This window comes from Globicephala melas, chromosome 4 (assembly GCF_963455315.2).
Source record: "Globicephala melas chromosome 4, mGloMel1.2, whole genome shotgun sequence".
Taxonomy (NCBI): Eukaryota; Metazoa; Chordata; class Mammalia; order Artiodactyla; family Delphinidae; genus Globicephala; species Globicephala melas.
The window spans coordinates 47911797-47930164 of record NC_083317.1 but is presented as its reverse complement, the minus strand read 5'-3'; the positions used below and the strand labels follow the sequence as shown (position 1 = coordinate 47930164).

Sequence of the window (18368 nt, the reverse complement as noted above, 5' to 3'; positions counted from 1 at the left end):
TATAACTTCTTATGAGTTCAAAATTATTTCAAAAAATATTCTTATGGGTGATATAAGAGTGGGAAGAACCAAAAAAAAAAAATTCTGACCTTTCTCAGCCTTTTATCCACAACATAAAATCTCATTAAGTTTATAGAATTTCAATGAAAAAAAGATTATTGCCAAGAATTAAATGCCAAGCTAATCTGAGGTTCATGTGCCATGTTACCTAAAGAAAAATTATCAGCTAGGAAAGTCCTCATTAATATTTACTATCTTTTAAACAATTACTCCAAAATATGCTATTATTAATGAGAAATTCATTAAAATGAAGAAGTCAAAATAACATAACAATCTAATAAAGAAGACTGGCAAAAGGCATTGAAACTATTTAAGTATAAGAAAATGCAGTTAGTACAATTATCAAACAAAATCCAACTATTATAAATATTTCTTGAAAGAAAATGTAGACAGTATAATTTAACAACAATAATTGTATGATAAATTTTACCAATAAAACCAGGAGACAAGAAGCAGCTAAACTGTGTTCATTTTACTATCTCTAAAAGGGAGGAATCCTATATATAAAATAGATAACTAATAAGGACCTACTGTATAGCACAGGGAACTCTACTCAATATTCTGTAATAACCTATATGTAAAGAATCTAAAAAAGAATGAATATATGTATATGTATAACTGATTCACTTTGCTGTACACCTGAAACGAACACAATGTTGTAAATCAACTATACTCCAATTTTAAAAAAAAGGGGAGGAATCAATACATATTGTTTTACTTTGGAAGTTGAAAATTGTATCTTATAAATTATATTAATGTTTAATAAACAAAAATAATAATGGGATGAAAATGTTCTAATTGGAGAAGGTTAAATAAAAGAAAATATAATTTATATGGCATAACATATAAAAAAAAGGAAGAAATGGATACATGTAAAAAAAGAAAATAAGATAACAGAATAAGATCAAACATACCAGTTTTGATAACCAATATTTAGCTATATAGATAAAAGTTTAACTTTTTAAATAAAATAGAAAAACAATGAGAAAATGATTTTAAAAACGCAATCTGGGGACTCCCCTGGTTGCTAAGTGGTTAAGAATCCACCTGCCAATGCAGGGGACACAGGTTTGAGCCCTGGTCCAGGAAGATCCCATGTGCCATGAAGCAACTAAACCCATGCACCACAACTACTGAGCCGGAGCTCTAGAGCCCAGGAGCCACAACTACTGAGCCCATGTGCCACAGCTACTGAAGCTTGTGCACCTAGAGCCCGTGCTCTGCAACAAGAGAAGCCACCACAATGAGAAGCCCACACACCACATGAAGAGTAGCCCCAACTCACCACAACTAGAGGAAGCCCGTGCACAGCAACAAAGGCCCAATGCAGAGATAAATAAATAAATAAATTCTATTAAAAAAAATATAATGTAAATATATGGGATCTAAAAAATGGTAAGTCAAAAACAAAGTGACATAGAAAGGTTAATGACAAAAGAACTAACATAGATTAGATAACATCGCATAAAAACAAATTAGAAGTTGCTACATTAATATATGGAAAATTAGATTTCAAGATAAAATAGGACTGAGAGTGACCTGTTATATTGATGAAAGTTATCAAGCACCAGAAATATACAACATCCATGAATTTTTAGAAACATGATAATACAGCATTAATTTGTATAAAGACAAACAGTTAAACAGAAGAAAAACTGGTAGAAAAGTGTAAAAGGGAATTTTACATGCCTTTCTCTGGCTTTGATAAACAAGTTAAAGGTAAATAAGATTTTACAAAAGATAACTTGAAAACTATATCCCCTTGAAAAAGTACATATGTGACATATAAAAATATTGTCAGAAGATAATCTCAGTAAATATTAAATTGGAAATTTTTTTATACTAATAACAATCTATGTAGGATTTTAGGAATTATCCCTTTGCTTTCAGGGTTAGAGGTCTGGAGCTTAAGAAGCAAGCTCTCACTAAGGAGTGTCTTTTCTTGCCTCATGTAGGTGGTCCAGTGATCACATTTGTTCACACAAATGATCCTGGTGCAGGGTGCGTAGTTTAGAAGAAGGGTACTTTCCACTGTCGTTAGGAATGTAAATTGGTGCAGACACTGCGGAACACGGTATGGAGCTTCCTCAAAAAAATTAAATATACAACTACCATATGATCTAGCAATTCCACTTGTGGGCACACAACCAAAGAAAAGAAAAACATTAATTCAAAAAGATACGTGCACCCCAATGTTCATAACAATATTATTTACAATAGCCAAGATATGGAAGCAACCTAAGTGTCCATCAACAGATGAATGGATTAAAAATCAAAGTATATCTCCCATAACTTTAAAAGAAAAAAATGAAGATGTGGTATGTATGTACAATGGAATACTACTCAGCCATGAGAAGAATGAAATTTTGCCATTTTCAACAACATGGATAGACTTGGAGGGTATTATGCTTAGTGAAATAAGTCAGACTGAGAAAGACAAACACTGTATGATATCACTTATGTGTGGAATCTAAAAAATAAAACAAACTAGTGAATGTAACAGAAAAGAAACAGACTCACAGATACAGAGAACAAACTAGTGGTTACCAGTGAGGAGAGGGAAGAAGTGAGGGGCAAAATAAAGGTAGGGGATTAAGAGGTACAAGCTACTATGTATAAAATAAATAAGCTACAAGAATATATTTTACAACACAGGGAATATTTTATAAGAACTATAATCTTTAAAAATTGTGAATCACTATATCATATACCTGAAACTTACACAATACCGTAAATCAACTATACCTGAATTTAAAAAAAAATAAATTAAAAAAGAAGGGTACTTTCATTATATTGAAGTATAATTCACTCTGCCAACTCAGAAAAAATGGAACTCTATATACAGAGGGAAAAGTCCTTGCAATATTTTTCATCAGAGTAAAAGGCAATGTTCACTATGGGAAGAGGGATAGAATAAGAAGCACAGAGAGAAATTCCTGATTTCAAGGTTAAGTCTTTCAATAATGCCTCCTTGTTTTATCTTAAAATTTTGACATCCCCCATGTATAATACACAAATACAAAATAATAAAAAAAAATCTTGTGAGGTCAAACAGAATTTTTATTTTCATCTACCATTTTGGTTCATCTATATGATTATTTTTGCCATGATGAAAATCAGAAGGTGACCATAATCCTTAGCCTAAATATTGAGCTTCTCTCACAGTAGATACTCCCAAGATGTTAACAGAATGGTTTCCAAAGAAAAAAAAGAATATAAATCTTCAATTCAGATTTTTTTAAACAAAGTATTAATGGAATTTTTTAAAAGATTTATTATTAAATATATTCTTGAGATAAGTCTCAAGGAATAAAAGTATCTTCAGTCCTATGTATGACTTATGTCACAAAAACAACTTTATATGGTTCTGCTCCTATCAAATCAACCCTCTTGCATATTAAAACTATAAACTCTGGACAAAATATTTTTTAAAACCTATATGAAGACATTGGAGGGCAAGCAAAAGCAGTCAGAAACTGGAAGAGGAATCTACACTTAGGAAAAAGGGAGTTCCACTGGGTAGGTTTCCATATTTTGTTTTGTGCTTAATATCTTTTAGCCTGAAGTCACACCATAATCAGCCCATGCAGGATGAGTAAACCTGGAGTTGAAACAGGCAGTTTTATTAGGTTGAAAAAACAGAAGACAGGGTTTAGGGCAACCACAGCAGATGGAAAGTAAGTAACAGTATGGATATGAATATCCAGGAGAAGACAGAGAGGAGGAGCTCCAGAGTCTGTTTATAAACTCTGCCCAAATGGCTGAGTAACCTCTGAATTACAAATGGTTGGGATGGACTCCGAGAAGCACAGGTAAGGCTAAAAACACTAAACAGAGATTTCAGCTGCCCACCCTAGGGAGAGATAGTTTTCAATTTTAGTCCAGCTAAGTTAATCGTATGGTAACTCCACTCTTGGTAGGAATATAGCAGAATGCAGAGTTGCGACGGTGTAGGATCTATAATGCTCTGGAAATAATTGAAATTACCAAACATATGAAAAAACAGAAAAACATGGCCCATACTATAGAAAAAAAGCAATGAATGGGGAATGTCCAAAATGACCCAGATGTTAAATTTAGCAAACAAGAAATTTAAAGTACTATTACAACATGCTTACAGATGTATTCATAGAGTACAAAAGAAAATGTACTCATAATGAGCCAAAAATAAGGAAATGTAAGCAAAATGTACTACAATAAAATATAACAAAACAAAAATTTGTAAACTATAAAGGTACAATATCTGAAATAAAAATCACTGGATAGGCTCAATAGCAAACTGAAGATGCCTAAAGAAAAAAATCAGTGTCCTTGGAGACAGATCACCAGGATGATCCAGTCTGATGAATAGCAAGGAGAAAGAATGAGAAAGAATGAACAGAGCTCAGGAACCTGAAGAACAATATTAAATTAACTAACATGTACTTACAGTCCCAGAAAGAGAGAAGAGAGAGAATGGGACACAAAAACTATTTGAAAAATAATGGCTGCAAATTTCTCAAATTTGATGAAAGACATAAATTAATAGATTCAAGAAACTCAGCAATCCCAAGCAGAATAAATACAAAAAATAAAATAAAATAATATCTGGGCACATTATAGTCAAAATGATAAAAGTCAAAAATAAAGGGAAAACCCTGAAAATAACCAGAGGAAAGTAACACATTATATAACAGGAGGAAAAATAATGCAAAACATTGAAGCTGTCTCATTAGAAACTGGAGCCAGTTTGTGAAATTACTTCTTCATAATGCTAAAAGGAAAAAAAAAACTCTGTCAAGTCATAATTCTATATCCAGTGAAAATGTCTCTCAACAATGAAAGCTAAATAAAGACATTTTTAGGTAAAAGAAAACTGAAAGAATTTTTCACCAGAAGATATATACTAAGAAATTCTAAAGGAAAGTTTTCAGCCTGAAGGGAAACAAAATCACATGGAAATTCAGATCTTCAAGAAGGGATTAAGAACAAGCAAAACCAATAACACTCCATTGTGGGGTTTATAATGTATGCACATGTAGTACATCAGACAACTATAACATAAAGGAAGGAAGAATAACACATAAGCTTATACTGTTACAAGAGTCTTAAATTTTAGTGTAAGTGGTAAAATATTAACTCCGTTGAGTATGGAAAGTTAAGGATGTATAATGTATCCCTAAATCAACAAAATATATGCTGGGATATTGCTTAATAACCAACATATAAATGAAAATGGAATCCTAGTACTACTAAATTTACCCAAAAGTAGGCAGGAAAAGAGGAACAAAGGAATAAAAAATAGAGTGGCAACAGAAAGCAAATAGTAAAATGTTAGACATAAATTCATGCACATTAATAATTACATTAGCTCAAACAGTCTAAACACTCAAAAGACAGAGATTGCCAGAATTGATAAAAGACCCATCTACTTGCTGTCTGTAAGATACATACTTTAAATATAAAGGCACAGATAGGTTGAAAGTGAATGGATGAAAAAATATGTATCATGTAATCAATATGCATAAGAAGGCCATATATCAGATAAAGTAGACTTCATGACAAAGAGCATTATCAGAGTTAAGGAGGGACATTTCCAAATGATAAAGGGTCAGTTCATTCAAAGTCATAATAATCATAGGGCTTACCTGGTGGCGCAGTGGTTGAGAATCTGCCTGCTAATGCAGGGGACACGGGTTCGAGCCCTAGTCTGGGAGGATCCCACATGCCGCGGAGCAACTAGGCCCATGAGCCACAACTACTGAGTCTGCACGTCTGGAGCCTGTGCTCCACAAAAAAAGAGGCCACGATAGTGAGAGGCCCGCGCACTGCGATGAAGAGTGGCCCCCACTTGCCACAACTAGAGAAAGCCCTTGCACAGAAACGAAGACCCAACACAGCCAAAAATAAATTAATTAATTAATATAAACTCCTACCCCCAACATCTTAAAAAAAAACATAATAATCATAAATGTCTATGCATCTGATAGCAGAACCTCAACATATCTGATGCAAAAATTGGCAGAATTAAGGAGAGAATAAACAAATTCACAATCACAGTTGGAGATTTTAGCATTCCTTTTTCAGCAGTTGAGAGAACCAAAAATGTTGGTAAGAAAATCTGTACAGTACTAACAATCATCTATTGACATTTTTAGTACACTATACCCGACAACTACAGAATACCATTCTTTTCCAAGTTAAATGTTTTGTTCACCAAGATAGACCAAATGCTTATTAGTCCATAAAATCAGTCTCATTAAATTTAAAAGAATTAAAAGAAAAAAATTCAGACACAACTTACCAAGACTGAATCAAGATGTAATAGAAAATCTAAATGGAGCAATAATGAACAAGGAGATTGAATCAGTAATTTAATCTTTTAAAAGATTAAAAGCCCAGGACATAAAAGCCCAGGACAAGATGGCTTCACAGGTGAGCTATACCAAACATTTAAAGAATGAATACCAAACCTTCTCAAACTTTCCCAAAAAAAGTGAAGATGAAGGAACACTTGCAAACTCTTTACAGGGCCAGCATCACCCTAATACTGAAGCCAGATAAGGACACTACAAGAAAAGAAAATTACAAGCCATATTCCTGATGACCATAGATGCAAAATCCTCAACAAAATATTAGCAAACTGAATTCAAAAATACATTAAAAGGATCATACACCATGATCAAATGGGACTCAACCCTGGAAGCAAGAATGGTTCAACATATGCAAATCAATAAATGTGATATACCACATGAACAGAATGAAGGACAAAAATCGGGATCATTTCAATAGATGCAGAAAAAGTATTTAACAAAATTCAACATGCTTTCATGAGAAAAACTCTCAACAAATAAGGTATGGAAGGATTGTTCATCAACATAATAAAGGCCACATCTGACAAGCCCACAGCTAACATCACACTCAATGGTGAAAATTAAAAGCCTTTCCTCTAAGACAGGAATAAGACAAGGATGCCCACTCTTGCCACATCCATTCAACATACTACTGGAAGTCCTAGTCGGAACAATAGCCAGGAAAAAGAAATAACAGGCATTCAAGTTGGAAAGGAAAAAATAATACTGTCTCTGCTGGCAGACGAAATTATCTTAAATATAGAAAACCCAAAAGACTCCACCAGAAAACCAGAACTAATAAATAAATTTAGTAAAGTTGCAGGATAAAAAAGTAACTTACAGAAATCAGTTGCAGGAGACCTTCAAGATGGCGGAGGAGTAAGACATGGAGATCACCTTCCATCCCACAAATACATCTACACGTGGAACAACTCCTACAGAACACCTACTGAATGCTGGCAGAAGACCTCAGACTTCCCCCAAAAGCAAGAAACTCTCCACATACCTGGGTAGGGCAAAAGAAAAAAGCAAAAAACAAGACAAAAGAATAGGGATGGGACCTGCACCTCTGGGAGAGAGCTGTGAAGGAGGAAAAGTTTCCACACACTAGGAAGCCCCTTCGCGGGCAGAGACAGTGGGTGGGAGTGGGGGAAGCTTCAGAGCCACGGAGGAGAGCACAGCAACAGGGGTGCAGAGGGCAAAGTGGACGGATTCCCGCACAGAAGATTGATGCTGACCAGCACTCACCAGCCTGAGAGGCTTGTCTGATCACACGCTGGGGCAGGTGGGGGCTGGGAGCTGAGGCTCGGGCTTCAGAGGTCAGATCCCAGGGAGAGGACTGGGATTGGCTGCATGAACACAGCCTGAAGGGGGCTAGTGAGCCACAGCTAGCCGGGAGGAAGTCCGGGAAAAAGTCTGAAACTCCCTAAGAGGAGAGAGACCATTGTTTTAGGGGGTGCAAGGACAGGGGATTCAGAGCACCAATTAAATGAGCTCCAGAGACGGGCGCGAGCCCCAGCTAACAGCACGGACCCCAGAGATGGGCATGAAACCCTAAGGCTCCTGCTGCAGCCACCAAGAAGCCTGTGTGTAAGCACAGGTCACTATCCACACCTGCCCTCCCAGGAGCCTGTGCAGCCCACAATTGCCAGGGTCCCGTGATCCAGGGACAACTTCCTGGGGAGAACACATGGTGCGCCTCAGGCTGTTGCAATGTCATGCCGGCCTCTGCCGCCACAAGCTTGCCCCACATTCCACACCCCTCCCTACCCCCAGCCTGAATGAGCCAGAGCCACCTAATCAGCTGCTACTTTAACCCCATCCTGTCTCAGCAAAGAACAGACACCCTCAGGTGAACTACACGCACAGGCAAGGCCAAATACAAAGCTGAACCCCAGGAGCTGTGCGAACAAAGAAGAGAAAGGGAAATCTCTCCATGCAGTCTCGGGAGCTGCGGATTAAATCTCCACAATCAACCTGATGTACCCTGCATCTCTGGAATACCTGAATAGACTTTGAATCACCCCAAAATTGAAGCAGTGGACCTTGCGGGCAACTGTAGACTTGGGATTTGCTGTCTGCATCTAATTTGTTTCTGGTTTTAAGTTTATGTTAGTTAAGTATTTAGAGTTTATTATCATTGGTAGATTTGTTTATTGATTTCGTTGCTCTCTTCCTTTTTTTCCTTTTATATATAGATTTTTTTCCTTTTTCTCTTTTTGTGAATGTGTATGCTTCTTTGTGTGAGTTTGTCTGTATAGTTTTACTTTTACCATTTGTCCTAGCATTCTATCTGTCCAGGTTTTTTGTTTGTTTCTTTGTTTTTAGTATAGTTTTTAGTGCTTGTTATCATTGGTGGATTTGTTTTATGGTTTGGTTGCTCTCTTCTTTCTTTCTTTTTTTATTACTTTTTGATTTATTTTTAATAATTTTTTATTTTAAAAACTTTTATTATATTTATTTTTCATTTCTTTCCTTCTTCTCTCCCTTTTCTTCTGAGCCATGTGACTGGTAGAGTCTGGGTGCTCTAGCCAGGTGTCAGGCCTGTACCTCTGAGGTGGGAAAGCCAACTTCAGAACATTGGTCTATAAGAGACCTCCCGGCTCCAGGTAATATCAAATGGTGAAAGCTCTCCCAGACATCTCCATCTCAACGTTAAGACTCAGCTCCACTCAATGACCAGCAAGATACAGTGCTGGAAACCCTATGACAAACAATTGGCAGGACACAAACACAACCCAACCCCACCCATTAACAGAGAAGCTGCCCATAATCATAATAAGGTCACAGACACCCCAAAACACAACACTGGACATGGTCCTGCCCACCAGAAAGACAAGATCCAGCCTCATACACCAGAACACAGGCACCAGTCCCCTCGACCAGGAAGCCTACACAACCGACTGAACCAAACTTCGCCACTGGGGGCAGACACCAAAAACAACGGGAACTATGAACGTGCAGCCTGCAAAAAGGAGACCCCATAGTAAGTTAAGCAAAATGAGAAGACAGAGAAACACCCAGCAAATAAAGGAGCAAGGTAAAAATCCACCAGACCAAACAAATGAAGAGGAAATAGGCAGTCTACCTGAAAAAGTATCAGAGTAATGACAGTAAAGATGATCCAAAATCTTGGAAATAGAATGGAGAAAAATACAAGAAACGTTTAACAAGGACCTAGAAGAACTAAAGAGCAAACAAACAATGCTGAACAACACAATAAATGAAATTAAAAATTCTCTAGAAGGAATCAATAGCAGAATAACTGAGGCAGAAGAACGGATAAGTGACCTGGAAGATAAAACAGTGGAAATAACTACTGCACAGCAGAATAAAGACAAAAGAATGAAAAGAATAGAGGACAGTCTCAGAGACCTCTGGGACAATATTAAATGCACCAACATTCGAATTACAGGGGTCCTAGAAGAAGAAGAGAAAAACAGAGGGACTGATAAAATATTTGAAGAGATTATAGTTGAAAAATTCCCTAATATGGGAAAGGAAATAGTCAATCAAGTCCAGGAAGCACAGAGGGTCCCATACAGGATAAATCCAAGGAGAAACACGTCAAGACACATATTAATCAAACTATCAAAAATTAAAGACAAAGTAAAATGTTAAAGGCAGCAAGGGGAAAACAACAAATAACATATAAGGGAATCCCCATAAGGTTAACAGCTTATCTTTCAGCAGAAATTCTGCAAGCTAGAAGGGAGTGTCAGGACATATTTAAAGTGATGAAAGGGAAAAACCTACAATCAAGATTACTCTACCCAGCAAGGATCTCATTCAGATAAGATGGAGAAATTAAAACCTTTACAGATGAGCAAAAGCTAAGAGAATTCAGCATCATCAAGCCAGCTTTACAACGAATGCTAAAAGGAACTTCTCTAGGTAGGAAACACAAGAGAAGGAAAAGCCCTACAATAAAAAGCCCAAAACAATTAAGAAAATGGTAAGAGGAACATACATATCGATAACTACCTTAAATGTAAATGGATTAAGTGCTCCAACCAAAGAAAAGGACTGGCTAAATGGAAACAAACAGAAGACCGATATATATGCTGTCTACAAGAGACACACTTCAGACCAAGGGACACATACAAACTGGAAGAAAGTATTCCATGCAAATGGAAATCAAAAGAAAGCTGGAGTAGCAATTCTCATATCAGAAAAAATAGACTTTAAAATAAAGACTATTACAAGAAACAAAGAATGACACTACATAAGGATCAAGGTATGAATCCAAGAAGAAAATATAACACTTGTAAATATTTATGTACCCAACATAGGAGCACCTCAATACATAAGGCAAATGCTAACAGCCATAAAAGGGGAAATCGACAGTAACACAATCATAGTAGGGGAATTTAACATAGTAGGGGACTCTAATCTGTCCACTTTCACCAATGGACAGATCATCCAAAATGAAAATAAATAAGGAAACACAAGCTTTAAATGATACATTAAACAATATAGACTGAATTGATAATTATAGGACATTCCATCCAAAAACAACAGAATACACTTCCTTCTCAAGTGCTCATGGAACATTCTCCAGGAGAAATCACATCTTGGGTCATAAATCAAGCCTAGGTAAATTAAAGAAAACTGAAATTGTATCGTTTCCAACCATAACGCTATGAAACTAGATATCAATTACAGTAAAAAATCTGTAAAAACTACAAACACATGGAGGCTAAACAATACACTACTAAATAACCAAAAGATCACTGAAGAAAACAAAGAGGAAATCAAAAAATACCTAGAAAAAAATGACAACGAAAACACGATGACCCAAAGCCTATGGGATGCAGCAAAAGCAGTTCTCAGAGGCAAGTTTATAGCACTACCATGCTACCTCAAGAGACAAGAAACATCTCAAATAAAAAACCTAACCTTACACCAAAAGCAATTAGAGAAAGAAGAACAAAAAAACCCTTAGTTAGCAGAAGGAAAGAAATCATAAAGATCAGATCAGAAATAAATGAAAAAGAAATGAAGGAAATGATAGCAAAGATCAATAAAACTAAAAGCTGGTTCTTTGAGAAGATAAACAAAATTGATAAACCATTAGCCAGACTCATCAAGAAAAAAAGGGAGAAGACTCAAATCAACAGAATTAGAAATGAAAAAGGAGAAGTACAAACTGACATTGCAGAAATACAAAATATCATGAGAGATTACTACAAGCAACTCTATGCCAATAAAATGGACAACCTGGAAAAAATAGACAAATTCTTAGAAAAGCACAACCTTCTGAGACTGAACCAGGAAGAAATAGAAAATATAAACAGACCAATCACATGCACTAAAATTGAGACAGTGATTAAAAATCTTCCAACAAACAAAAGTCCAGGACCGGATGGCTTCACAGGCGAATTCTATAAACATTTAGAGAAGAGCTAACACCTATACTTCTCAAACTCTTCCAAAATATAGCAGAGAGAGGAACACTCCCAAACTCTTTCCATGAGGCCTCCATCACCCTGATACCAAAACTAGACAGAGATACCACAAAAGTAGAAAACTACCGGCCATTATCACTGATGAACATGGGTGCAAAAATCCACAACAAAATACTAGCAAACAGAATCCAACAGCACACTAAAAGGATCATACACCATGATCAAGTGGGGTTTATCCCAGGAATGCAAGGATTCTTCAATATATGCAAATCAATCAATGTGATACACCATAACAACAAATTGAAGGAGAAAAACCATATGATCATCTCAATACATGCAGAAATATCTTTCAGCAAAATTCAACACCCATTTATGATAAAAACCCTACAGACAGTAGGCGTAGAGGGAACTTACCTCCACATAATAAAGGCCATATATGACAAACCCACAGTCAACACTGTTCTCAATGGTGAAAAACTGAAACCATTTCATCTAAGATCAGGAACAAGACAAGGTTGCCCACTCTCACCACTCTTATTCAACATAGTTTTGGAAGTTTTAGCCACAGCAATCAGAGAAGAAAAGGAAATAAAAGGAATCCAAATTGGAAAAGAAGAAGTAAAGCTGTCGCTGTTTGCAGATGACATGATACTATACATAGAGAATCCTAAGGATGCTACCAGAAAACTACTAGAGCTGATCAATGAATTTGGTAAAGTAGCAGGATACAAAATTAATGCACAGAAATCTCTTGCATCCCTATACACTAATGATGAAAAACCTGAAAGAGAAATTAAGGAACCGCTCTCATTTACCATTGCAAAAAAAGAATAGAATACATAGGAATAAACCTACCTAAAGAGACAAAAGACTCGAATGCAGAAAACTGTAAGACACTGATGAAAGAAATTAAAGATGCTATGAACGGATGGAGAGATATACCAGATCCTTGCATTGGAAGAATCAACACTGTGAAAATGACTATACTACTCAAAGCAATCTACAGATTCAATGCAATCCCTATCAAATGACCAATGGCATTTTTCACAGAATTAGAACAAAAAATTTCACAATTTGTATGGAAACAAAAGAGACCCCGAATAGCCAAAGCAATCGTGAGAAAGAAAAATGGAGCTGGAGGAATCCGGCTCCCAGACTTCAGACTAAGCTACAGTAATGAAGACAGTATGGTAGTGGCACAAAAACAGAAATATAGATCAATGGAACAGGATAGAAAGCCCAGAGATAAACCCATGCACATATGGTCACCTTATTTTAGAATAAGGAAGCAAGAATATACAGTGGAGAAAAGACAGACTCTTCAATAAATTGTGCAGGGAAAACTGGACAGCTACATGTAAAAGAATGAAATTAGAACACTCCCTAACACCATACAGAAAAATAAATTCAAAATGGATTAAAGGGACTTCCCTGGTGGCGCAGTGGATAAGACTCTGCACTCCCAATGCAGGGGGCCTGGGTTTAATCCCTGTTCAGGGAACTAGATCCCACATGCTTGCTGCAACTAAGGAGCTGGTGAGCTGCATCTACAGAGCCCGCCTGCTGCAACTAAGACCTGGCACAACCAAATAAATAGTAAAAAAAAAAAAAAAATGGATTAAAGACCCAAATGTAAGGCCAGACACTATCAAACTCTTAGAGGAAAACATAGGCAGAACACTCTATGACATAAATCACAGCAAGATTCTTTTTGACCCACCTCCTAGAGAGTTGGAAATAAAAACAAAAATAAACAAATGGGACCTAATGAAACTTAAAAGCTTCTGCACAGCAAAGGAAACCATAAACAAGACCAAAAGACAACCCTCAGATTTTAAAAAAAAGAAAAAGAAATCATTTGCATTTCTATACACTAACAACAAACTACCTGAAAAAGAAATTAATAAATCAATCCCACTTACAATAGTATAAAAAACAATGTAATACTTAGAAATAAGTTTAACCAAGGAAAAATCTATACACTGTAAGCTATGACACTGATGAAAAAGCCTGAAGAAGACATAAATCAATGGAAAGGTATCTGTGTTCTTGGACTGGAAAAATTAATACTGTGAAAATTTCCATACTACCCAAAGTAATCTGAAGAGTCAATGCAATCCTACCAAAATTCCAATGGTATTTTTCACAGAAACATCTATACTAAAATTTGAAAAAACTATCCTAAATATTGAAATCATTATCTTGAAGGGAAAACTGCACACCCATGTTCACTGCAGCATTATTCACAATAGCTAAGATATGGAAATAACCTAAATGTCCTTTGATGAATGAATGTGTAAAGAAAATTCATGGTAGATACATGCAATGGAATATTATTCAGCCATAAAAAAGAAGGAAATCCTGCCATTTGTGACAACATACATGAGCCTGGAGGGCATTACGCTAATTGCTATAAGCCAGACAAGAATGACAGACACATGTGGTATCAGTTACATGTGGAATTTTTTTAAAGCCAATTTCATAGAAACAGAAAATAGAATGGTGGTTGTCAGAGGCTGGGGGGAGAGGTAAATGGGGTAGTATAGGTCAAAGAGTACAAAGTTTTAAACTATAAGAAGAATAAGAACCCAATGTACAACATGGTGACTATAGTTGATAATATGGTATCATGTACTTAAAAGTTGCTGAGTAGTTAAGCATTTTCACCACACACACAGAAAATATTTAACAATGTCTTTAAAAATAATACAAATGAACTTATTTACAACACATAAATAGACCCACAGACATAGAAAACAAACCTATAGTTACCAAAGGGTATAACAGGATGGGGGGAGATAAATTAATTGTTTGGGATTAACATGTACACACTACCATATAAAAAATAGGTAACCAGGGACTTCCCTGGTGGTGCAGTGGTTAAGAATCCTCCTGCCAATGCAGGGGACACGGGTTCAATCCCTGGTCCAGGAAGACCACACATGCCATGAAGCAACTAAGCCCAGGAGCCACAACTACTGAAGCCCGTGTGCCTAGAGCCCATGCTCTGCAACAAGAGAAGCCACCACAATGAGAAGCCCATGTACCGCAACGAAGAATAGCCCCTGCTCTCCACAACTAGAGGAAGCCCACATGCAGCAACAAAGACGCAATGCAGCCAAAAAAAAAAGGTAACCAGCAAGGACCTACTGTATAGCACAGGGAACTATGCTCAATATCTTGTAATAACCTGTAATCGAAAAGCATGTGAAAAAGTATATATATATATATATATATATATATATATATATATATTTATATATATATATGTATACATTTATTTATTTATTTATATAAAAAAAGGAATCACTTTGCTGTATACCAGAAACTAACACAGCATTGTAAATCAACTATACTTCCACTATACTTTAATTAAAAAAAAAGAAAAAAAATTAACTATGTAAAGTGATGGATGTGTTATTTTGATCATTCTATATGTATATGTGTATCAAATCATCAAGTTGTACATTTTAAAATATACAGTAATAGTTGGTAATTATTCCCAATTATTCCTCAATAAAGTTTTTAAAAAAATAAGATAATCATAAAATTTCAAAAAAGAGAGAAAGAAGAAATTAAGCCAATCCCACAGGGTCCAAGCTCCAGGGATCACTGTAACATTGACCATATAACCACGGTGAGGTGCTGTGAACCTGCTGCATGGCAGAAAGGCAAAGGAGGTGCCTCCCAAGCTAGCTGCTCAACAAAATCTCTTCTGCTCAGAGAAGAGGGACTAACATTGGCCAACCCCATTCCAATTATGTTCCATGAACTCCAGTACAGGAAAGGATATAGTAGGTAAGTCATAAAAAAGTTTTTCTTCCCCTTTCCTCAAAGTGTATTAAAAATAGAATCACCCAAAATTAACTAAGCAATGACCTTCAGGGAGTTTTAAGATAAGAAAACTTTGGTCCAGGTGATATCACCTCCGCCACTCCATAGTCTACTACTTTCAGACTAATCCACACCATACCTGAGTAGTGTTGAAAAGGCAGAATAAGTAGCTGAAGGTGACCCTGATGCCATCATCATCCATTAGCATTAAGTATGCCAGAATCCAGGTAACTCCAAAAACGACTGCAACACATAACATGCTAAGAAACTTCTTTAGGATTGAAAACTTCTTTGTGCTAAGTAAGAGAAAACAAGAAAGGAAATATGGTTCATTCAGGTTTTTACTTATTAATATCATTGTTACCCTCCTATTGAAAATATGTATTCAGCTCCACATATACACTGTTCATTAAACAATATTATGCCACAGGTGGAAAAACCTATGTCACTCTGAATAAAAGAGAGAAAGAGAGGAAGAGAGGAAGGAAGGAAGGGAGGAAGACAGTGATATCTGCTTGAAAGCTCAGGCATAAACAGTTCCTGAAATACTACTGCAGGCAAATTTCACATAGAATTAACTTTTTCTTTGGAACTGAATTTGATGTTAGCGATTATAACTACTGGATCAGTAATTCCTTTTTTGGGCATCTGGGACCGTGCCATGTCATAAGTTGATATCAGAATGAAAATTTATTAAAGCACAAAGTGACCTTCTTCCCTGTCATGCTAAGTCTATATCCCTGGAACCTGAGCTTGGCCATATGACTCACTTTGACCAGAGGGACATTAGCATTTGTTCCACAAACAAAGGCTTGAAAGCATTCCACTCATCAGGGCGTGTTTTTTCTTACTGCTCTTTGGAACCCTGAGAGTACTATGTTAAGAGAGAGACCACATGCAGCAGAGGGGAGCTTTCCCAAATGAGCAGTTCCCACTCAATACCAACCAACCAACAACCATCAGACATGAAAGTGATTCATCCTAAGTTATCTACCAACATTCAAGCCAGCCAAAACCAAAACAACTACATGATCAACACTCAAACTTATGACAAGTAATAAATATTTATCATTCTAAGCCATTGAATTTGGGGGTAATTTGTTATACAGCAAAAGCTAACTGACACATAGAAGATAATTTGTTAAACAATTAAATTGTAACCTGCTCTTCACTGTAACTAAGCTAATTTAAGAACCATGAGTTGCCAGTCAAAATTTTGAAACATTACAAATTTGTTTGATGTCTGTGGCCAAAATGATATTGCTTTGTATAAAAGAAATATAACTTAACTTACAATTAGGTTAACAAGACTTCACCAAGGTTTTTCTGCATTGTTAAGAAAACATAGGTTTGAATGATTATCAGTGATAGTCTTTTCTCCACATTTCCCCTCAATATGGGTTATCATCCATATAGGAAAGATGATACTCTTGAATGGTAAAGTACATGTTTAAGATTACATTCCCACTAATGATGGCTGTTTTCACCCATCTGTTCATTCAAAATGGATCTATATGGTGACCAACAAAGTTCACAGATGTACTTATAGTAAGTCTACTTGGGTTAAGAAGAGTCTTGTAGAATTAAGCCTGAATTCACAGCCTCATTAGCACTGTGTTCTAACCAATTCATGCTGTGGGATGTGGAGGTGAGGGGAGTGTATGTGTTTAATAGCTTCTGTTATTTGTCTCTCCAACTGAAAGCTCTTTCTGTATATTAACGATGACAATGAAAATGCTTATTGGGGTCAGAAAAGTTACAGAGAGGAAAGAAGCAGTCCACATGGGAACTGATAGACCAGAGAGCACATGCCCCATCTGCAGGGAATGTGGGCCCAATGTTGCACAATGTTCCAATTTTTATATGTTTGCAACAAATTTTTAAAAATTTAAAGCTGTTATGTGATTCAGGCAACACATGTAAAATATAACCTACAGTTACTGGTTTCTAAAATGAAAATACAGTGACCAGCATCTCCTCACAACCCTCTCATATTTTTAATTATTCAAATCTGATTTCATGAATATTGGGGATTGGGGGATACATTTTTTTCTTGATGTCTTTGGGTTGGGTTTTTAGTTGGGCTCATACAGCGCAAAAGTATCTTAGATAATGCAATAGACTCACATTGTAGTCTTGATGTTGGAAGATGAGAAGATCCACCTTCTGAGACAAATTTTAAGAGAAAATCTGTCCTGCAAACCACATATCCTTGCCATTTCCCCCAAATCTGAAAACTCTTCTAGGAGCTGTGGATGTATTCCTGTGCTATATTAGTACTATATTAGTACTACATGAGCCATGCCTTCCAGCTTCTGATTCATTGGGAATCTTACCTCTTCAGATTCTGATTATTCTTCCACAGCACTTTGACTACAATGACAATAAATATAACAACATTGCTAATGAGGATAATGGTCACAGGTATGATGAATGACCACAACAATGGACTTGTTATCAAACCACTGCTTTCTTGAGTTGCCAGCCAGCAGCTGTGGAGAGAAAAGAAATGATTTCAGCAGACTAAGAAAGCAGAGAAAAGAAATGATTTCAGCAGAAAGAAAGGTATACAAACTCTTCTCTATGCTGTTCACACCATTGACATTCACTCGACTGAAAGACCTGCTAAAAGTCAATATCTCTTTGCCTTCTACATATTAGAGATGATTTTCAAGAATTCAACCAAGTAGAAAAATTAAATGTATTGATTCTGCCAAATTTCTCTGTGAGACAA

General features: G+C 36.2%; 1 protein-coding gene across 1 annotated transcript in view; it reads right to left on the bottom strand.

Annotated features, from left to right (window-relative positions):
- Positions 1–18368, bottom strand: part of ADGRG7 (adhesion G protein-coupled receptor G7) — an 88842-nt gene that overhangs the window by 4517 nt on the left and 65957 nt on the right. The window contains 2 exon segments of the mRNA XM_060297501.1: positions 15774–15930; positions 17971–18126. Coding sequence (XP_060153484.1) covers positions 15774–15930; positions 17971–18126 — 313 coding nt within the window.